The sequence below is a fragment of the Mesoplodon bidens genome (genome assembly GCF_964165515.1).
Source record: "Mesoplodon bidens genome assembly, chromosome: 4".
Lineage (NCBI taxonomy): Eukaryota > Metazoa > Chordata > Mammalia > Artiodactyla > Ziphiidae > Mesoplodon > Mesoplodon bidens.
Genome location: NC_138160.1, coordinates 92576899 through 92601261, shown reverse-complemented (window position 1 = coordinate 92601261; position 24363 = coordinate 92576899). Strand labels below are relative to the sequence as shown.

Genomic DNA, 24363 nt, shown 5'->3' with positions numbered 1-24363 from the left:
GAAAACATGATAGGACTTCCTAAGAAAGATATAAAAAATATAAAATCTTAGAACTGATAAAAAACCTTACAAATTTGATCCCCTACGATAAAATTATGCAAGACAACATAAATAAAGCAAAACTAGGAGAAAACATTTACTCTACTATCCATCTGTCTATATGATATGGATTACACATAAAGATATATATAAGATTATACATATATGATCAAGATTAATATTTGAATATATAGAGAGCTCCTACATACCAAGAGAAAAACACATAAAAACACATATAAATCACTGAAAAACAGAGCAAAGAATAGAAAAAAGAATATAATGATGAGGATTGGTCAGATGCACATGCTGTTAAAGAGGAAGATTCAAACTACTAGCAATATTGTAGATTGGTAAAGCCTTGAAATTTAGCCACATCCATGAAAGAATGTAAAATGAATATATTAATTGTCTAATAGAAGCCACTTCTTGGAATGTATCTTAAGGAAATATTTTCACTTGTGCATAATATGCCTCAAGGATATTTATTACTATATTATGTATAATTTTTTAAATTGGAAAAAAGTTTAATAACCATGTAGGAACTGGATAAATTACAGAGCTCACAGTATGAAAAACCACATGGCAACTAAAAGAATGAAAAAGATCCACATGTATTAAAATATTGTAGACAGAATTATGTTCCCAAAGAAGACTCCATTCTCCAATTCTGGGACTGTGAACATGCCATGTAACATGGCAAAGAGACTTTGCATATGTGGTTAGGATTACGAATTACTGTTGCCTTAAAATACAGAGATTATCCTGGATTATCCAGATGGGTCCAATGTAACTGTATGAGCTTTTAAAAGCAGAAGAGGAAGACAGAAGAGTCAGTGAAATAGATTCAAAGCATCAGAAGGATTTGATGTGCCATTGCAGGTGAGAAGATGGAGAAGGCCAAGTATCAAGGGAACTACAAGGAACTGAATTCCTCCAAGGAACTGAATGAGCTTGGAAGCGGATTCTTCTCCAGAGCCTCCAGAGAGAAGTGCAGCCCTGATGATGCCTTAATTTTGGAATTGTGAGAATCTAGTCACGCCATGCCTAACTTTTGACCTACAAAATTGTAAGATAATATATAGTGTTATTTTAAGTGTTCAAGTTTGTGGTAATTTGTGATGCAGCAATAGAAAACTAATACATAAATGTAAAAAATTTCCAAGGCATATTGTTAAGCAAAAAAATAAGTTAGAGAGAAACATAAATAAAACAAATGTATGTAAGTATATTGCATTTTTTTGTGTGTGTGCCAAGATGCCACACATAGCCTCAGCCACATGCCATCATTCCCTGTTTTTGATCACTGATCTGTGTTTCAGCTTGTTTTCTAAGATGTGGCAAATAGTTTCGAAAACCTCTGAAAATACTTGTTGTGGTTAATACTCCGAAGTAGCAGAATTGATTTCCTAACATAAGAAAAAAAAAAAAAAAAACCCACCAGGAGAGAATAATAGAAGAGCATGAGAACACAAATTAAGTGCTACACATTAAAAAACAAATGAAAATACTTGTCAGTGAATGAGTCTTTGAAAGGCCTGAAAACCAATGACATTCAAGTTTAACCTTGAATGTTGAACTTTGGATTCCTAATTTACTTTCCCATAGAATCCACATTTCGAGTTGATTAGAGTGAATACATTATGTTAGAAAACGAATGCATCACACCTTGATTAGTAAGAGTTGGTTGGTCTGGGTGTAACAGGCAGAATTCTATGAATGAACCCTATGTGAACTTAGCTCTTATATTAAATGCTCTCCCTTCTGAGTGTGGGTGGAATCTACGAATAGATGAGGCAGCACTCCTAGGATTATATTAATTTACATGACAATAAGGAGGTTATTCGGATAGGTTTAATCAAATCAAATGTACCCTTGAAAAGCAAAGAGTTTTCTCTGGCTGGCAGCAGAAAAGGAAGTCAGGGATTTGAAACAATTTAGCTTTGAAGTTGGAGGGAGGCATGTGCCAAGGAATGAGGCAGTCTTTAGGAGCTGAAAGCAGTCCCTGGCTGACAAGCAGTGAGGGAACGGGGATGTTGGTCACACAACCACATGGATGTGAATTTGGCGAAGGAGCTTGGAAGCTCAATGAGTTTGGAAGCAGATTCTTCCCTAGAATTTCCAGGTAATTACCCGGACAACTAACAGCTTAGTTTCCACTTTGTGAGACACTAAGCAGAGAACCCAGTAGAGCCCCCTGGACTTAGACCTACAGATCTGAGAGATAATTAGTTGTTCTGAGTTGCTAAATTTGTGGTAATTTGTTAGAAATAGAAAATGAATACACTGGGTATTTTGCAGTTAGCAAATGGTAAACTAAAGAATATAAACTCTTGGCATGGGCTTCCCTGGTGGCGCAGTGGTTGAGAATCTGCCTGCCAATGCAGGGGACACGGGTTCGAGCCCTGGTCTGGAAAGATCTCACATGCCGCGGAGCAACTGGGCCCATGAGCCACAACTACTGAGCCTGCGCGTCTGGAGCCTGCGCTCCGCAACAAGAGAGGCCGCGATAGTGAGAGACCTGCGCACCGCAATGAAGAGTGGCCCCCGCTCGCCGCAACTACAGAAAGCCCTCGCACAGAAACGAAGACCCAACACAGCTAAAAACAAATAAATAAATAAATATATAAACTCTTGGCACACACGTGTCATGTGCTCTCTTATTGAATGTATAGTGTTAGGGTCTAAATATATGCTCAATAAATATTTTTAGTTGTTTGGTTAGGTGGTGAGTAAATGCATGAATGAATGAATGAATGAATGAATAAATGAATGAAGCAATAAACAATCTTTGGTCAGTCAAGTCATCCAACAAATATTTATGGAATGCCCAATATACACCATGAACCATTCTGAGTGTAGGACATAGTAGAAAGAGGTTCAAAACACCAGGTAATTTATATTCTAGTTTCAAACAAGAGCTCAAAATTCCCTGGACTAGAGCTTCTCATGTTGGCGAAACAGAAGGTCATTGGAATGCTGTGAATGAAGGCCCATGGAAAGAGGATCATGAGGTCAGCAGAAGGCCTTTCCAGGCAGGACTTTGAGGGCCATGCATAGAGGGTGACTGTGATGGGGAGACACTGGAGGGTTAAGAGGGGAAATGGTGTGATATGATGTATGATTTTATCTTAAAAATCAAGATGGATCCTAAACATTCAAAGAAAGTCTTTTAAATAACACAAAATAAATCTGAAGAAAATTGATCACTACAGAGATGCCAATGCAATAATCTCCAACTTGCAGGTGTGCTGTATCAAAATTAGTGCTGAAAGTTATACAGTGCACCCCCTGCCTCTTATTTGCAGGGGATACATTCCAATATTCCCAGCAGATGCCTGAAACCGTAAATAGTACTGAACCCTATATATACTCTGCTTTTTCTATACATACGTATTTATGATAAAATTTAATGTACAAATTAGGCAAAGTAAGAGATTAATAACAATACCTAACAATAAAATAGGATAATTATAACAATATACTGTAATAAAAGTTATGTGAACGTGGTGTCTATCTCTCTCTCAAAATATCTTTTTTTTTTTTTGGTGTGTAGAAACTCTATTCTGTTTCTTTAATCACTTTACCTCTCTCAAAATATCTTGTTGTAAAAATTTAATGCCTTTTCCATCTTAAGCATTAATCATGCACTGTGGCCATAACTTCTGCAGTTTGAGGGGTTACAGCAAAACTAGCACAGATTTCTTTTTCCTTCTTCACAATTTCATGCATAGAAGATTCATTCTTACCATAGATCTTAATAGATCTTACTAACCTCAGCACATGATTTCTTCTTTTTCTATTAACCCAAGAACTTTGAACTTTTCACTTAAAGGAGGCACTTTTTAGCTCTCTTTGGCATATCTGAATTGCCAGTAACACTATTCTTGTGCTTTAAAGGGGCATCACTAAGTAAAATAAGGGTTACCTGAATATAAGCACACAATACTGTGACAGTCGATCTGATAACCTAGATGGCAACTAAATGACCTAGTGGGATATGCTAGACAAAGGGATGATTCATATCAGGTGCGGGATGGAGCCAGACGGTGCAAGATTTCATCACGCTACTCAGAATGGCGTGCAATTTAAAACTATAAATTGTTTATTCCTGGAATTTTCCACTTAATATTATTGGTCCATGGTTGACTGCGGGTAACTGAAACTAATGAAGGCAAAACCTCAGATAAGGGGGACTAGTGTACTTTTGGTTCAGCATATACTGCGACATAAAGAAAACAAAGGACAGTTAAATGTGAATCTTCCTTGTCTACATTCCAAATTATGTATATATACTATTCATTTTCTTGGTGGTCATCATTTGCCACTAAAATAATGCAACTTATACATAGCTTTTAAAACACGTGGAACATTCTATTAATAAAATCTGAGTTTTGACTATTTTTATGTGTCCTGAGCACAGATAAGTATTGATAGTTATCTATTTAATCCACCAGCTGTTTATAACATAATAGGGAGAGCCCTGACATTCCAGCAAAATTTTATGGATTGATGAAATGTAGGGAACCATTTCCTCGAAAAAAATAAGCAGAGCAGGCTCTGTAAACTTTAAGCAAAATAAATAATTGGGAGGAAACACTGAGGTCAGAAATCACAGAAGATTAATATTAAATATATGGCATGTAAAATGCATTAGAATTATTTCACACTACTTTCATGAGCCAAAAATAAAGAGGATATTGCAGAGGGGCCTTAAATTACATTTACGAAAGGCAGAAAGATAAAGTGGAACACTGGAATGAGAAAGGGTATTCTTGTCCTAGGTCAAGAAAACATTTTGAATCAGTCATACATATACATCTGTTCCCACATCCCTTCCCTCTTGCGTCTCCCTCCCTCCCACCCTCCCTATCCCACCCTTCCATGCGGTCACCAAGCCCCGAGCTGATCTCCCTGTGCTATGCGGCTGCTTCCCACTATCTATCTACCTTACGTTTGGTACTGTATATATATAAAGCAGAAACTAATTTAAAAAAAAAGAAGAAGAAGTGAGTGAATAAACAAACTATAGTACAGCCATATGACAGAATATTGCTCCGTGATAAAGAGAAACGAACACAACAACATGGAAGAATCTCAAAAATATTATTATGCAGCAAAGAAGCCAAAGAATAGCACATTTGTGTATTTCTGTTTACTTGATATTCTAGAAAATGCAAAATGTAACCTACTGGGATAGAAAGCAAGTAAGCAGTTCCCTAGGGCTGGGAGTGAGATGGGGTTGACCACAAAGAGCCACAGTAACATTTTTGGGTGAGGAAATGTTCTGTATCTGGATATGGTGGTAGTTACACATTGTGGTAATTATAAATTGTCAAAATTCTTCTAATGGCATACTTAAAATAAATGTAGTTTATCATATGTAAATTATACTTCAATAAAGTTGATTGAAAAGATGGATGGCAAAGAAATCAAAAGAAAACATTTTGAAACCTCTGGTGGTTACTGAAATTTTTCTTTAAAGTAGGCAAAAAAGTTAGTAAGAATTGTTAGTGTGTCCAACACTGCATATATTGCAATGGTGTTTCCATTTCTTTAGACCTTTGGATGGTGATGATTCTCTGGAATTTACAAAATAAAGATAGGAAGGGAGAGAAGGAAGGAGAAAGGGAGAGAGGTTGAAAGTAAGAGAGAGGGGGAGAGAGAGAGAGACAGAGAGACAGAGACAGAGAGAGAGGGAGAGAATAGACACATTAAGGGGACAGTTGCACTTAGATGCATTGGAAACTGTGTGAAAGAATTTTTTCTTTTTTGTAGTCACAATGTATTGGCCTCCTCTGGCATTCAGTGTACTGTATTGAGGTTAGTGGTATGGACTGAATGTTTATGTCCCCCCAGAATTCATAATATATATACTATTCATTGAAGCCCTAATCCCCAATGTGATGGTATTTGGAGGTGAAGTCTTTTGAAGTAAGTAGTTTTGAGGGTGGAGACCTCGTGATGGGATTAGTGCCCTTATAAGAAGATGAAGAGACCAGAGCTGGCTCTCTCTCCCTTGTGAGGACACGGCAAGAAGACTGCAGTCTAAAACCTAGGATAGAGCCCTCACTAAGAATCTGACCATGCTGGCATTCTGTTCTGGGACTTTTAACGTCCGGAACTGTGGGAAACAAATGTTTTTTCTTTAAGCCACCCAATCTGTGGTATTCTGTTATAGCAGCCTGAACAGGTTAATATAGCCAGTGATGCTAAACACCTACAAAGAACTGCCCTGCCCAAATGAAACTAGTGTTCCTGTTGTTTACATTGAGAAACTCTGAATCTTACCCAAAGTGAGTAAGCTGGATTTTTTGTGAGCACTCCTTATTCAGGAGCTACACACTTGAGATGGGACCAAAGACAGTGACTAAAACAAGAAAACCAAGTTAACCTTCTGCTTCCATGACTGGTGCAATCTATAGCTATGACCTAGGCCTCTACATATTTGTTAATTTGACATCTTCATTGAATTGTATATTTCTCATTTATGAGGCAGGCAAAATACTTTGTAAAACTTTTACAGAATTTGTTCTTGAATTATTTAATAATACTAAAATCAAAAGTCCATGTTCAAAGAATGAAGTTAACAGAATATTATTATGTTTCCTGAAAGCTCTTCTTCTGACCCAGAAATAAAAAAAAATATTTACTTGACTCTTTCAGAGGATTATTCATTTTTTCCACACTACTTCTGAATTAACCATTCCCAAAATAAAAATTCATTTTTTATGGGTCAAAGACATCATAAGAAGAAGATTCACATTCATCCTTATAATACAAAATAGGACTTCATTTCCTCAAGGCAGAGAGTACTTCAGTTTGGGGGCAGACAACTGTTACCAGAGAGCAAGGAAATAAATTTCATGGTCCCATCCCCATGCTCCAATAAATAATCAATGAAAAAACAACATAGAAATAGTTAGCTAGAATCTAACCATAGTTACTCCACCATCCTTGGAGAGAAGCACACATACAAAGAAAGGATCACTGCTCACCTTCAAGCCACAATACTTTGATATTTCCCACACAATAATTCTTTCCTAAAAGGGGATCATTGTCAAAGGAACCTTTTTAGCTTAGAGTCATTCCCTTGCAGCCCATAGGTAGAGATTGTCACACATAAACTGTATTGACGTAAAGAAGAGACTGTCCTCCTAGAGAGCCCATTGTGGGTGGTAGAATTCTTTGCTCAGCTTTTTCTGAATTTTAGCTTTTCAGAGCATTCAGGGTCAGAGGAACAGAATACATAGATGTGCAATACTGTATCACAGGAACAGAAAATAGGCCAAATTGCCAATTAGAGTAAGGTTTGTTTAAAATAGAAAAGTTATCATGATAATATGATAATATCCTTCCTCTCATGGTTGATACACACCTGCTTGGAATAAGCATTTTCAAATGTAATTAAAACTTATTACTTTACTTAAAACCATATTCCCTTATAGCTTGAATTCCCATCTTTTTTCTTTTTCTTTATTCACATTAAGTCTTTGTAGGTCACCTATAGAAACAGAAACAATGTGTGCCTTTCCTGACCTCATAAGGAAACTGCGGATAGATCTCTTACTACATTTTGTTTCTTTTGTGCTTTTTTTTTAATACTGCCGCTGTTAACTAGAAAAATTTTTCCTACCCTTACTTGAGGTTATCCAATTCTCCTGCTCCAAAGTCAAGGATTCTGTGAATCTCATTCCTTTAGCAACTGAAGCCTGACAGAACAGCTGTGAATGAACTTCTAAAGACTGTAATGCAAGGACATCAAGTAAGAATCAGGTCATATCTACACAGTAAACTCATGTGTATGACATTTCAATGGGCTTTTGCAATAGTGAAGACATTCATCTCAATCTCAAGGTGTTTCATTCTAAGAAAGATAACTTAGATGTTATTTTTTACCCTCTTTTTCTTGTTAAATCTTTCCAGGCAGGGACTGTGTCTCTTGTTTACTTTCTGTAGCTCTCCTCAGGACCTACAGTGCATGTTGTGTGTAGGGAATATGGTCATCCTGGGCTAGAGGCTTTGGTTGGTCTCTTAAAATGTTTGTTATTTTTTGATGTTGTTTTATTCATCATTTGTTCTCAGCTAGAGGAGAGGCAAAAGAGAGTATAAAAGGAAAAAAAATGTAGGTGAAGGAAATAGGAATTGAAGAAAAAGTTCATTAGAGGAACTGTGTGACTGTATGGAAGAGAATGGAGTAAAGCCTCAGAGAGCAAGTGGGCAGAGAGGTGAGGAGAAGAGAATGCATCGTAATGTTAATAAAGGTGAGAAAGTTTGATGAGAATTTCTTATCAATCCTCTAAGTCTTCTTTTATGCATGTTCCCCACTCTAGTTTATTTCTCATAATCTCTAAGTCTTCACATATGTAACATTCATAAATATTGGCAGTGAAGGCCCAAGGGGAATCCTGGGCTTAGTTGTTAGCATATTTCATTCATAGAATCACAAACCATGTCCTTTTAGATGCTTTTCATCTCTTGACTGGACATTTTCATAACCTCTTAACTGGCTGCCCTGCTTTTGGACTTCATGCTGCCATGAAGGATGATGGTCCTGCAGCAAAAGTCCTTCAGGGTCTCCTCATCTACAGAAACATGGGAACTTCTTTCATGTACGCTTCTCTGGACAGGATCCATACCTCTCGCTCAAACTCCAGTTCTCACCAAGTGTACTTTACTGTCTAGCAATATCCAAAGACCAGCAGTTCATGCCTTTGCATCTTTGGTCTATTATGTTCTATAAAAATTTGTGGGAGAAAAGGAGTATTCCTGGTATTCCCTTTTTTTCATACTGGCTGCCTTCTAAACAGCAATTTTTCTTTTAAAACCCAACACAGACATAACATCCTCTGGCAAGATTTTTCTGACTCAGTTTCATTATAGATGTTTTGAATAGGTTTCACCTTCCCTGATGTCTTTGAAGTTGCAAAATGCATCAATTGGTGCACATATGTCATCTTACAGCTATGTCCTTATGTGTCTATCTGCTCTATAAACTAATGAACTTCTTAATCTCTGTATCCAAGATTTTGGCACATACCAGAGAATCAGCTAATGGTTGAACTGAATTACTGACATCATTCAACATTTACAGAAAGAACAAGTCATTTAGAATGTAACAATTAACATGATATTTTGTATATAGTACTTGGAAAATTCCTAGATATTTACTCTAGAATTTATTGTGATTCCCTGGAATCAAAAGAGAGAAGGCCACTTAGAATTTGATAAACTTTTGATATCACTGTTGATAATGATGTACAGAAACATTTAATGAGAAAGGAACCTCCTTCCCAGGCATTATTTTTAGATCTCCAGGTTCCTAATATTGAGCTATAATTTTCAGAATGTAGATTTTTTTTTGCTCCAATTTTTTTTGATAAAACATCTATGCTATGCCTAAGCCATTCATCTATTTTATTCTATGTTTATAAATAAAAAAATTAGAACATGAACAGAACTATTTGTTCTCAATTCTCTCAATTCTTAGTAAGAATGTATAACCATTTTTACTTTTTACTGGTAAAATTATCATTATAGTGTTTTAATGCCTGAGCCTTGCATTAAAATCCACCCTCCAGAGATCAATGTTCAAATGGAAGTAACAAGAGACAAAATCTCCCCAGCAAAAAATGTAAATACCACAGGAACCGACAAACTTAAACAACAACCCCCCCCCCACCATTTTTTTTCTTAGTCTCTCATTGCTTAATTAAGTCCTCAGAAGAATCTTTCTATTGACAATAAGTGGACCCAAGCAGGAACAATATTCACACAAAAAAAGAACAAGTGTCAGAAGCAAGCTTATTGTTAATGACCTTAATTCTTAGTGTCCCTTCAAATCATATTTAATCCTCATTTACCAGTATGTGGATGTGTGTTTTACGTTCAGTGAAATTCAGTTTTTAGAAATGTGAGGGACCAGAATCTTTTTATCTAGGAGTATGCCCTTCATGTTATGTTTAGATAGACGGAAAACTATACAATTTGCCCTGACCACAGAACCATTATTAGTATATACTCAAAGGTTTATTTAATAAGAAGTTCAGTATCTTTTTGCTTCAAGTAACAAGATATACAATTTAAAGTGGCAGAAATTTTGAGAAACTCATTATCATCTATAAGATATCAAGCAGGAGAATTCCAATGATGTCTACTTTTTTCTCTGCCTTCTTCAACATTGTTATGTTTCTCTTCATAATTATAAGACAGCAAAAGCAGTTCCCAGCTTCATACGCAGACTCCAATATGACAGTGAAAAAGAGAAAAGACCTTTCCTCCCCTGGTTCTCCTTTTATTAAAGGGAAACTTTTCTAATAACTCACAAGCAGACTGCCCATCAAAACTCATTGGTGAGGATCAGGTCATATGCCCTTGACTAGCTGCAAGGGAGGGTGGGAGAAGAAGTTTTAGCCTTTTCCATCTTTATAAAAGTAGATTGGTTCTGTCAACAGGAATAAGAGGTCAGGTGGACGAAGGCTTAAACGTGTCAAATAATGTAAAGTTGAATGACATATATACTGCCCATTAAACCTATAAATGTTATCAAGCACAGTACTTGGTAGTAAATATAGATAGTAATTTTTAAAAATAAATTTATTTATTTTTGGCTGCATTGGGTCTTCATTGCTGCGTGCAGGCTTTCTCTAGTTGTGGCAAGCGGGGGCTACTTTTCCATTGCGTGGCGCAGGCTTCTCATTGAGGTGGCTTCTCTTGTTGCGGAGCTCGGGCTCTAGGCGTGGGGACTTCAGTAGCTGTGGCACATGGGCTCAGTAGTTGTGGCGCACGGGCTTAGTTGCTCCGCGGCATATGGGATCTTCCCGGACCAGGGCTCAAACCCGTGTCCCCTGCATTGGCAGGTGGATTCTTAACCAATGCGCCACCAGGGAAGTCCCTAGATGGTAATTTTTTTAATGCTGCAGCACTTGTTTTGAATTCATTGACCTCTAGAACCATTTCACACACATTAGTAAAGACTATGAAGACTTTAAAGAATCTATGAATAGAAACAGAAATTTTGAGAATTGATTTTTGTTTTCAAAGAACTTCCAGTACCATTTATTAAGCTATTGTCTCTCAACTTTACATCTGCCCTTCTATAGTCTGCTTTGTGAAGTGGGGACTTGAGTTACAAGCGACACTTTTCCTCTGCTGGCTTCCTGTTTGGCTCTGCCATTAGAGGGCACTAGGAAGAGAGTGGAAGGCTTGAAGTGGATGAAGGGACTTGCTCCCCTTCTGAGTCTGTCTTTCTGCTTTTTCTTCCCATGTATCTTTGAACCACTTTTTAACCCCGCAGTGGCAGATCATTCCGATAGCAGTTGCTAATTCCAGTTTGCACTTTTCCAGTGCTCACAGAACCAATCCCAGAGTTCCTCTTCAGTAACACCAGCACTAGCTGGCCAGAACACCATTCTCAAAGGTCTGAGTGCCCGCTGCATGGGCAATGCCTCTGACATCAGAAAAGAGTCACCAGCCTAGCCAAGCAGTGAACTTTCACACAGGTCTATAGAGCACCTCCTTTAAACTTCTAAATTTTAATAATCTCAACTTCTTTACTTGGTTTCTCCAGTCCAAGAGGAGGCTGCTTCTCGAAGCTGCTACCTCTACAGTACATTAGCTTAGTGTTCCCCTTTTGCCTTTCCAGTTCTTCACTATCTAGTCATTAGTTCTTTATCAATTGATTCTCTAATAGGCTAAATTTGTTCTTTTTTAGGGGAGATCAGAGATTTTTAAAAATTTACCAAAAGGAGCTTCGACTATTTCTGCATCCTTATAATCGTGCCCATTTCCTGTTTTTCTTTGATGTTCAGATACCATATTTTTTTCCATAACCTTAAAGGGTTAGGTGCTTTTGTCTGCAACTCTTCACGCCCATCACCATAATATTTAAAATGATTTGAACAGAAAAATCTGTGTTGGGATAGCAAACATATTTAATATTTTTCAACCATTTCCTTTTATTTTATTAAGTTCAGTGTATACTCCCATATTACAAGTTTCTCCAGGCTCCAAGTTTATGGCTTTGAAATTAATACATGCCCAAGAGAACTGTGGTTAGCAAAAGAGGGGAGGCAGCATTAGGGGTGGAAAAAAGAGAAGGACAGCTATTTTTTTGAAAACAGAGGAACAGTAGGATAGCAATGATAACAAGGAAAGAACTAGAGGTGGTGGCAATAGTGAGCTGCCAGAGGAGATGAAACATTCCCTGGTAATCTCTACAAGTAAATGGAAAAGGAGGGCTTTAAGGTTTGGCCTTATGCTTTATGACACATGACACGATGGCCCTTCCTGAATGTCCAGACTGACTAGACCGTTTAACTTGGGACAACTTTGAATTCATTTCAGGAAGACAGACTACTCAAGAAGGCTTAAAGATCTGCACTTAAAGACTAATTGAATGAATTCAAACGCAAAGGGGGAAACATCTTTCATATTCATTTTAAAAGCTTTCAAAAATGTTATTTAGGGGCTTCCCTGGTGGCGCAGTGGTTGAGAGTCCCCCTGCCGATGCAGGGGACACGGGTTCGTGCCCCAGTCCAGGAAGATCCCACGTGCCGCGGAGCGGCTGGGCCCGTGAGCCATGGCTGCTGAGCCTGCGCGTCCGGAGCCTGTGCTCCGCAACGGAAGAGGCCACGGCAGTGAGAGGTCTGCGTACCGCAAAAAAAACAAAACAAACAAACAAAAAATGTTATTTAAAGCTAAAATGCAGAAGGAGCAAGATTACAGTCAAATAGTGTGAAATATTTCAGGCAAGAATAGGGATGAAGTGGGGAGGAAGAGAAGGATTACAAGATTTGTTGCTTAAGGGGTGTCATGCCTGCAACATATTTCCCAAGAAATTTTTAATCTTTAAGTTTTCTACTTCTGTGCTTTCAAAAAACAGCCTAGATACAGTCTTAAAAGTGTGCGATTCAGAGGAAATGTGAGATATATCACTGATTACTTTGAGTTCCCAACTGTCTTATTTTTATAAGTATCTATAGCCATGTAGTTGACAATAAACTATTTCATAAATGTCAGCTACTTCTCACAAGTTTTAAATTGTTTGCTTTCTACCTGTGAAACACTGAGGGAAATTACTTTAATTTTTTTCTCTAAGTTAACCCTTAGGGGCAGCAATCAGAGAAACTCTGATTTTTATAAAACTTCTTTCAAAGAATGTTTGACTTGAATGCGGTAACCTGCTTCCTAAACTGGAGCTTTGTAGAGCTTTATGAGTAGGTAAAATAACACAGTTTTTGTTTTAAATTTAAGATTAGCAGTAGACTAACCAATCCATCTTTGCAGACCTGAAATAGAGTTCTAGGAACTCTAGTCCCTGTGTTCTATGTGGAGCACCTCAATCTCCAACTCTATTGGTGGCTCTTTTATCCCTCAATTGATGTAACTCCAACAGGTGGAAAATCCTGATGCTGAAAGTATCCATTTCTCATTCACTGAATGAGACTTCTCCCAGTCAGCCACCCGAGGTATCACTAAATTGAAGCATGCCCACTGTGATAAGCCAAAAGAGTCAAGAGCTGACCTAAATGGATGGAGGCAACCAGAAAAAACATATTGAAGAAGGTAAGTTTTGAATGAAAGGAAAAGAATTAAATGATAGTAAGGGAGTAGAAAAGAATCTTATGAATGGGAGCAAATTACATAGTTTTGTTTCATATGAATTGAGTAGAAAAATGATTATAAGAATGTTTCAGGGCTTCCCTGGTGGCGCAGTGGTTGAGAGTCCGCCTGCCGATGCAGGGGACACGGGTTCGTGCCTCGGTCTGGGAAGATCCCACATGCCGCGGAGCGGCTGGGCCCGTGAGCCATGGCCGCTGAGCCTGCGCGTCCGGAGCCTGTGCTCCACAACGGGAGAGGCCACAACAGTGAGAGGCCCGCGTACCGCAAAAAAAAAAAAAAAAAAAGAATGTTTCAGTAAATGTGACATCATCTAGAAAGACAAAATATAGAATAGTGGTTATTTCTATTTTGATAAATTTTCATTTATTTATTCAGCAAATATTTTTGAGCACCTACCATTGTCATTTGTCTTTTATTTTAGTACTCAGCTGTGGAGTGTATATGTATATATAGATTTATAAGATGTAATACATCTTTAAATGAATATTCGGAGTCTGAAGTTGCTTATCCTCTTTTCCCTCTTTTTTGTAGATTGCTATGATTTCCATACCTTATCTCATTCAGTCTTTTCCACAACCCTGTTAGGTTGAATATTATGCCTATTTTACATGCGGAAACTGAGGCTCAGAGGTATTTAGTGATAGACCCAAGCTCGCACATCTAGAAACGGAACCCAGCTCTGTTTGACTCCCAAAGTACTTTTTTTTTTAATTAATTAATTTATTTTTGGCTGTGTTGGGTCTTCGTTTCTGTGCAAGGGCTTTCTCTAGTTGCGGCGAGCGGGGGCCACTCTTCATCGCGGTGCGCAGGCCTCTCACTATCGCGGCCTCTCTTGTTGCGGAGCACAGGCTCCAGACGCGCAGGCTCAGTAGTTGTGGCTCACGGGCCCAGCTGCTCCGCAGCATGTGGGATCTTCCCAGACCAGGGCTCGAACCCGTGTCCCCTGCATTGGCAGGCAGATTCTCAACCACTGTGCTACCAGGGAAGCCCCCAAAGTACTCTTAACTGCTATACCAGCTGCCTGCCTGATTTGAGGAAAGTGATAGTGGGCCACTGCCAGCAAGTTTACTTGAACAGATAATCTATGGAACACAGTAGTGAAAAAAGAAGATTTAAAATGAGTATTTAAGAAAGGCATAAAACTACCATTACTGAACTCAAAAGGGACAAAATGAAAACAGTGACTGCAAAGGAGGATTGATAGACATATACAGATGTATATTTAGAGATAGGAATTGGAAGCAACCAGAAGTGTTTTTTAAAGTCATGCTAGAAATAGTCATAGCATGACATAGGGAGTGGGATTATGTTCATGGATACTTGAAGAGAGATTCAACTGAAGATGGGAAGGTGGATGTGAGGAGAGAAGGTGACGGAAAAGTTAAAAACGATCCCCAAGTTGGCAAGCTTAGGAAGCCAAGATGGTAAATATATTGTATCTGATGAAAAATCTGGAATGGAGTGGTTATTTTAGGTGTGGTGAAAAGATGAATTTGATATTCAAAATTCATATAATCAGGAACTGCATTGTGTATTTAAAGTAAAATTCCATGGCATCTTCTCCAGCTTTTATCCACCCCAAATTCAAACTTTTAATCCCCCACCATAGCAAAAAGATCAAAACATTTTATAGGAAAAAATAATTTGGAAAGTCTGGGTTATAAAGCCATACAAACTTGGCATTGATATCTCAGTAATGGATTTTGTTAGATCACAGATCTTCTATTTCTAGCAGTCCTATGCAAAGATTGTGAAGACTGGATTTTTTTTTTCCATTCACAATTGGTACATAAGCTTGTTAGGTATCAAGAGTCCTCCGTCCCTCCCTTCTTCCTTCCTTCCTTCCTTCCTTCGTCTTTCTCTCCTTCTTGTTTTGGTTGTAGGTAAAATTCATAGGACATGTACTTGTGTCACTGTGGCTACTCAAGATATTGACTAATGATTTTAGTTATATAACTGACTCTGATTAATAGAATATATATTAATTCTGGGTATATTTTATAGATTTGTCTCTTTAACTGATCCTAATAAATATTGGGCCCCATCCTGTTTGTTCAGAGAATAATTTGTTCTGGATTTATATTCAATAAATAAATCACCAAAGTGTCCCAGGACATACTAGACACCACTAATCTATAGGAAGATTTGCACCAGTCGAGTCCGTTTTATTTAGGCAAATATTTCCTTATTAATTCAATACAAACAAACTTCTCAAAATTATATATATATATTTTTTGGTAAATGTGTGTCCATGTTTCCATCATTAACTTACAAAACTTTATTCCAGTTTAAAATGTTAACATACTTCTCCCTTAAAAAAAAAATTGTCAGAATTTTTCTCCTAATTTACTCATTTCTACTCTTGAAAGAAAAATTAATAATCTCTATGCTCTAAGGTCTATATTTATCTCCTTGAACATTTTTCCACTTCCTTACCAAACAACAAAAACAATAAAGAGATAAACTAAATAAATGGAGAGAGAAAAGAACAACTATAGGCACCAAAGTCTGATCTGATTCATAATAATAGAACGGAAATTATTTTTACAAACTTATGGTATTACATATGAGGACTGCATCTTTCAGAGTTTGAGTTATCAATATTTGTTCAACATTTGAGTTATCAATATCTGAGTTATCAATATTTGTTCAATATTTGAGTTATCAATATTTGTTCAACATTTTCTAGTAAATATTTCATACTGTTTTTCTGTAAATTTTATGGCTTGTCACAGATATACACTTCCTAAATGATGATTCTGTAAAAGGAAGACATTACCCAGAGTTACACTATTGCTGTCACTTCATACTTACAGCAACTGCCTCCAGGATTTGTTTGACAGCATCTGCAGCATCTCGTTCACTATAATATCCCTTTTCCACAATCCTAAAAAAAAAACCATGAAATCCTTCTCAGACACATGCATCTGGTTGAGTAGATGTTAAAAGAAGTTAAATTAACGTTAAAGAAGATTTATCTAAACAATTGCAGCAGGCTACCATGACACGAGGGGAAAGATTTCCATAAGTTGGCACTCTACAAGTCTTTAGGTTTATTTAGGAAAATGGAAAACATTTATTTTGCCTAGGCTTGAAGTTTCCATCCTATTGAGGACAAAAAATTCTTTTTAAACTTTGTATTGCAAATCATTTTAAACATATACCAAGTAGAGAATATACCATGAACCATCCCATTTAACTGTCACACCGCTTCAGCAATTATAAATTCATGGCCAATGTTGTTTTATCTATCTAATTAATTACTTCCCCTCCTCCTTTATTATTTTAAAGCAAATATCACACATCATATAATTTCATTTATAGATATTTAAGGAGGTATCTCTAAAAATAAAGGACCTTTTAAAAATCATAACTACAATGCCATTATGTCTATAAATTACAATTCCTTAATATTATCAAATATGCAGTTTCAACTTTCTAATTGTATTGAACATGTTAAAATTTGTTTGTTTTTTTGAATCAATATCCAAATAAGGTCCATGCAATTGATTGGTTGATATGTCTTTTATTCTCTTTTTACCTGTAGCTCCTCTCTCCCATTCCCTCACTCACTCTCTCTCATCTGCTGTTCTTTTCCAAATAAATGACTTGCTCTTTTTGTATAGATTTGGGCAAGAAATTATTCTTTGAAATTAAAGTCTTTCCTTTTTAATTTCAAGAATTTTCCTGAGTTAGAATGTTTCATATTTATTTTCTTCCATTGCTTTGGTTTTCTTCTTTGGGGTATGCAATTACACACATATAAGAGGTTTTCTACTTTATGGACCCAAATAAACAAAACAAGAAATGAAAGAAGAGAAATAACAACAAATACCACAGAGATACAAAAAAAAAATCATAAGAGAATACTGTGAACAGTTAAATGACAACAAATTTGACAACCTAGAAGAGATAGAAAATTTTCTAGAAACATTCAACCTGTCAAGACTAAATCAGGAAGAAACAGACAATCTGAACAGACTGATCAGTAGTATTGAAATTGAATTTGTAATTAAAAAAAAAAACTCCCAGCAAACATAAGTCCAGGAGCAGAGAGCTTCACAGGGGAATTCTAGCAAACATATAAAAGAGAATTAATAGCTATCCTTCTAAGACTATTCCAAAAAATTTAAGAGGAGGGAAAACTCCAAAATTTATTCTCTGAGGCCACCATTACCCTGATACCAAAACGCCAAAGACAATACAAAAAAAAAGAAAATTATGGGCCAGTATCTCTGATGAATATAGATGCAAAAATCCTCAATGAAATATTAGCAAACCAAATTCAACAATATATAAAAAGGGATCATACACTATGATCAAGTGGGATTTATTCCAAGGATGCAAGGATAGTTCAATATTTGCATATCAATCAATGTGATGCACCACATTAACAAAAGGAAGGATAAAAATCACATGATCATCCCAATAGATGCAGAAAAAGCATTAGACAAAATTCAACATCCATTCATGATAAAAACTCTCATCAAACTGGGTATAGAAGGAACATATCTCAAAATAATAAAGGCCATTTAAGACAAACCCATAGCTAACAACATACTCAACAGTGAAAAGCTAAAAGCCTTTCCTCTAAAATCAGGAACAAGACAAGGATGTCCATGCTCTCCACTTCTATTTAACACAGTATTGTAAGTCTTAGCCACAGAAATCCAACAAGAAAAAGAAGTAAAATCATCCAAATTGGGAGGGAGGAGGTAAAACTGTAACTGTCTGCAGATGACATGATACTATAATATAGAAAATTCTAAAGTCTCTACAAAAAAACTGTAAGAACTAATAAATGAATTCAGGCAAGTTGCAAGATGCAAGATTAATATACAGAAATCTATTGCTTTTCAATACACTAATAATGAACTACCAGAAAGAGAAAGGAAGAAAACAATCCTGTTTAAAATTGTGTCAAAAAGAATAAAATGCCTAGGAATAAACTTAACCAAGGAAGTGAAAGACCTATACTCTGAAAACTATGAAACACTGATGAAGGAAATTGAAGGTGATACAAAGAAATGAAAAGACATCCCATGTTCTTGGATTGGAAGAATTAATATTGTTAAAACTTCCATACTACCCAAAGCAATCTACAGATTTAATGCAATCCCTATCAAACTACCCATGACATTTTCCACAGAACTAGAATAAATAATCCTAAAATTTATATGGAACAATAAAACCCCCCAAGTTTCTAAAGCAATCTTGAGAAAAAAGAACAAAGCTGGAGGTATCACTCTCCCTGTCTTCAGACTATACTACAAAGCTACAGTAATCAAAACAGCATGGAACTGGTACAAAAACAGATACATAGATCAATGGAACAGAATAGAGAGCCCAGAAATAAACCTACACACTTATAGTCAATTAATATATGACAAAAGAGGCAAGAATATACAATGGAGAAAAGACAGTCCCTTCAATAAGTGGTACTGGGAAAACTGTACAGCTACTTGTAAAAGAATGAAATTAGAACATTTCTTCATGCCATATACAAAAATAAACTCAAAATGGATTAAAGACGTAAATATAAGACCTGAAACCATAAAACTCCTAGAAGAGATTGTAAGCAGAATACTCTTTGACATAAATCATAGCAATATTTTATCAGATCTGTCTCCTAAGCAAAAGAAGTAAAAGCCAAAGTAAGAAAATGGGACCTAATTAAATTTAAAAGTTTTTGCATTGCAAAGGAAACCACTGACAAAATGAAAAGACAACCTACTGAATGGGAGAAAATGTCTGTAAATGATATGAACAATAAGGAATTAATATCTAACATATATAAAGAGCTCATACAAGTCAATATCAGAAAAACAAGCAAGCTGATTAAAAAATGGGCAGAAGACTAGAATAGACATTTACCCAAAGAAAACCTACAGATGGCCAACAGGCTCATATAAAGATGCTTAACATCACTGATCATCAGAGAAATGCAAATCAGAATCATAGTGAAATATCACTTCACACCTTTCAGAATGGCTATCATAAAAAACCCCACAAATAACAAATGTTGGCAAGGATGTGGGAAAAAGGAACTCTTGTGCACTGTTGGTGGGAATGTAAATTGGTGCAACCATACTGGAAAACAGTAAAAAGGTTCTTCAAAAAACTGAAAATAGAAATACCATATGAGCCAGCAATTTCACTCCTGGGTATATATCCAAAGAAAATGAAAACACTAATTCAAAAAGTTACATGCGGGCTTCCCTGGTGGTGCAGTGGTTGAGAGTCTGCCTGCTGATGCAGGGGACACGGGTTCGTGCCCCGGTCTGGGAAGATCCCACATGCCGCGGAGCGGCTGGGCCCGTGAGCCATGGCCGCTGAGCCTGCGCTTCCAGAGCCTGTGCTCCGCAACGGGAGAGGCAACAACAGTGAGAGGCCCACGTACCGCAAAAAAAAAAAAAAAAAAGTTACATGCACCCCAATGTTCACAGCGAAATTATTTACAATGGCCAAGATATGGAAGCAACCTAAGTGCCCATCAACAATGAATGGATAAAGATGTGGTATATATAATAATGGAATATTACTCAGCCATTTTTTTTTTTTTTAAGTTTATTTATTCATTTTTTTAATTAGTTTCTGCTTTATAACAAAGTGAATCAGTCATACATATACATCTGTTCCCACATCCCTTCCCTCATGCATCTCCCTCCCTCCCACCCTCCCCATCCCACCCCTCCAGGCGGTCACAAAGCACCGAGCTGATCTCCCTGTGCTCTGCGGCTGCTTCCCACTATCTATCTACCTTACGTTTGGTAGTGTATACACGTCCATGCCTCTCTTTCGCCTTGTCACAGCCCACCCTTCCCCCTCCCCATATCCTCAAGTCCATTCTCAAGTAGGTCTGCGTCTTCATTCCCGTTTTGCCCCTAGGTTCTTCATGACATTTTTTTTTTTAAATTCCGTATATATGTGTTAGCATACGGTATTTGTCTTTCTCTTTCTGACTAACTTCACTCTGTATGACAGACTCTAGGTCTATCCACCTCATTACAAATAGCTCAGTTTCGTTTCTTTTTATGGCTGAGTAATATTCCATTGTATATATGTGCCACATCTTCTTTATCCATTCATCCGATGATGGACACTTAGGTTGTTTCCAGCTCCGGGCTATTGTGAATAGAGCTGCAATGAACATTTTGGTACATGTCTCTTTTTGAATTATGGTTTTCTCAGGGTATATGCCCAGTAGTGGGATTGCTGGGTCATATGGTAGTTCTATTTGTAGTTTTTTAAGGAACCTCCATACCGTTCTCCATAGTGGCTGTACCAATTCACATTCCCACCAGCAGTGCAAGAGTGTTCCCTTTTCTCCACACCCTCTCCAGCATTTATTGTTTCTAGATTTCTTTTTTTTTTTTTTTAATTAGTTTCTGCTTTATAACAAAGTGAATCAGTCATACATATACATCTGTTCCCACATCCCTTCCCTCATGCATCTCCCTCCCTCCCACCCTCCCCATCCCACCCCTCCAGGCGGTCACAAAGCACCGAGCTGATCTCCCTGTGCTCTGCGGCTGCTTCCCACTATCTATCTACCTTACTACTCAGCCATTTTCATTCACAATTTGATTTTATCATCCATTCAAATAACTAAACCAATCCAAATTTAAACGACAGATGCTTTAATTGGGCTTTAGTAGCTAAAACTGCTGAGACACTATACACTTCAAGCTTCTGATGATTTATAAAATGCCTCCAGTGTACACATGTATATAGGATACTTTTATAACCTCCATGATGAAAACCTAATATTGAAGTAGCAGCTGAACCCAGAGCCAGCACTTAGTGGTAGAGGCTGCAGGTCTCTCCTCTCCATCTTCTTTTGCACTTGGGAAGCACAGCAACATCTGGGTAGAGTTCTAGCTTTGACTTCTGTCTCCTCATCTCTTGCGGTCCATTCCTTAGCACGCTAACTTTTTTTTTCTTGTTTTGCTTGTACCTTATTTTTTTGTTTGTGTTGGGCTTTTGTTTTCCCTTTGTGTGTGTGTGGTTTGCAATGATGTACTTGTCTAAACTTTGAATTGCACTTTTTTTTTTTTTCTGCGGTACGCGGGCCTCTCACTGTTGTGGCCTCTCCCGTTGCAGAGCACAGGCTCCAGACGCGCAGGCTCAGTGGCCATGGCTCACGGGCCCAGCTGCTCCGTGGCATGTGGGATCCTCCCGGACCGGGGCACGAACCCGTGTCCCCTGCATCGGCAGGCAGACTCTCAACCACTGCGCCACCAGGGAAGCCCTGAATTGCACTTTTTAATAAATATTTGTAATAATTAAAAAAAAAAGAATGAAATTCTGCCATTTGCAACAATGTGAATGAACCTAGAGAGAATTATGCTTTGTGAAATAAGTCAGACAGAGAAAGACAAATACTCTATGCTATCACTTATATGTGAAATCTAAAAAATAAAACAAACTAATGTATATAACAAAACAGAAACAGATTCACAAAGGGAACAAACAAGTGGTTACCAGTGGGGAGAGGTGAGAAGGGAGGGGCACGATAAGGGTAAGGGATTAAGACACAAACTACTATGTATAAAACAGATAAGCAACAAGGATATATTGAACAGCACAGGTAAATATAGCCATTGTTTTGTAATAACTTTAAGTGGAGTATAATCTATAAAAATATTTAATCACTATGTTGTACACCTGAAACTAATATTGTAAAACAAGCATACTTTAAGTTTTTCTACTTTTGATTTACATTGTTCTTTTTACTATGATTTTCTTAATTTTAGCTTATTTTGCAATATTAAGTTATAATTTCATCTATTTTGTGGGCATATCCTCCTGACATGCTTTCATTGCCTAAGGGGACCCTATTCTACTCCTTATTTTCTGTCCTCTTATAATCCTTTTGTATAGTAATTAACTGAGCCACATCTCAGTTAAATTTGTTTTCTTAACCTTTTGACTGAGTGGTAGGTCACGATATCTATTCTAGTTTCATGGCTCTCAACTTTCTGGTTACTTTCATGAAGCATTCAAAAATTGGACCTCATACTTTCTGAGATCTCTTCTCTATCTGGAACATCATTCCCTTTCCTCTACCATCTCTACTCTGATTACTAAAGTCTCTTTCCAGAAGTTTCTCCTAAACACAGGTTTTTTTCCCCCCAAAGAGGCTTTAGATATTAATTTCATGAGTTCACAGGGCCTTGACTGCATTAGTCTCTTCAAACCTTACTGTGGGTGTAGCCCTCGCACTTCTCAGAAATTTGCATACCAAAAAGCCCCCAGCTTTCTTCTTATACTGGTCCATCCTGCTCCCAAAGATTTGGAGATTTTAGAGATTTGAGTGTTCTCCTATTCTTAGTTCCATCACATGCTCTGTTGCTTCCTTTGCTTCTTCTTACATAAATGCTAATACCATGTGGCTCTTGCAAATTGTCATTAGTTTGTCCTCAATCACTCATATTTTAGCTTCATGGAGATACCTTGTCATCTGGTTTTGCTATAGATACTGTCAGCGAGGTTTGGGTTTTTTAGTCCTAGTTTCTCTGTCTATTCTTATGGGGATATTTGGGAAGACTGAAAGACTACTTTGTTGTGGTTTCTGTCTTCCCAGAATTTCAAGAGAAAACATATTTTTGATAGACTGTAGATCACCAACTTGCACGAGATGTTTTCAGCTGACAAAAAGTTGTGGTAAAGACATTTGAAAAGGTCAATTCAAAACATGAGACAAAACAACAAAAAACAATTCTAAAAAATTGTTGACTTTTTGTAATTTTGGATTGAAATTTTTCTTAGATGGTTAGTACCTCAAATAGTATAGTTATTTTTCAGAAAGTACCTTCTTTCTATAATGTTGCAGCAAGAAGTTTTAAGTTCTCAAAGTAGCTGGTGTTAGAAGCTGAATTTTGAAAATGTTTACAAAATAGGGCATGAACAGAACAGATAGAACAAAATAAAAAAGATGTATTACAAGAAGATACCTTAATGATCATAATTATTAAGATCCAGAAAAACTATATTGATGCAAAAATTCCAACGACTTTCTCCGTTCAATTATTTTGAACGTTGCCAAGAAACACAAACTCATCATATTTTTAAAGGATGAAAGATGGAATATCCCTCCTCACCTTTTTATTTATTGGATACCTGTTATGCACCAGGGTCAAATAAAATGTGAAAATAGATTAAAATATTCAGGGGGTTATTATTAATTGGTTCTTAAAATAAGTTTTCATATGATATTTCCTTAGAATACGAATTTTTCCAACTCATGATTAAGTTACATAATCTACTTACTAAAATTTTAATTGAAATGGTTTCTTGAACTATACTTTCTGAACATTGTTAAATAGAGTATGAGAGAAGGGGAAAAGAAGGACTATTGTGTCAGTGTAAGTTGAGAACTTCGGCTACCATTGCATTATCCTCTGCGTTGCTCTCTAAATGTGGATTCTGTGGTACATCCATCAGCCAACACAAATGTAATTAGTGCATCCTCTGTGTGCTGCACCTGTTTGGTTTTCTCCAGTTGTTAAAGGAAGGGAGTTGTTACAAAGATGATGGAAAAGAATGGCTGATAATTAACTTTTTTTTCCATCTCCCATTCTCCCCAGAAGGGGAGAGAATCAATTACCTCCCGTCTGCCATAAACAGTGTGGATTTTCCCATAGTCACTCTTCAAGACTAGAGCTTTACTACAACAGCTTTGTGATACCCCTCCAGGGAGTG

At 37.0% G+C, this 24363-nt stretch overlaps 1 protein-coding gene across 1 annotated transcript in view; it reads right to left on the bottom strand.

The window, feature by feature from the left end:
- CAMK4 (calcium/calmodulin dependent protein kinase IV) overlaps positions 1-24363 on the bottom strand; it is a gene marked incomplete at its 3' end in the record, with an annotated part of 225076 nt that overhangs the window by 45595 nt on the left and 155118 nt on the right. Inside the window, exon 5 of the mRNA XM_081231304.1 lies at positions 16474-16546. Coding sequence (XP_081087430.1) covers positions 16474-16546 — 73 coding nt within the window. The remainder of the gene's footprint in view (positions 1-16473; positions 16547-24363) is intronic.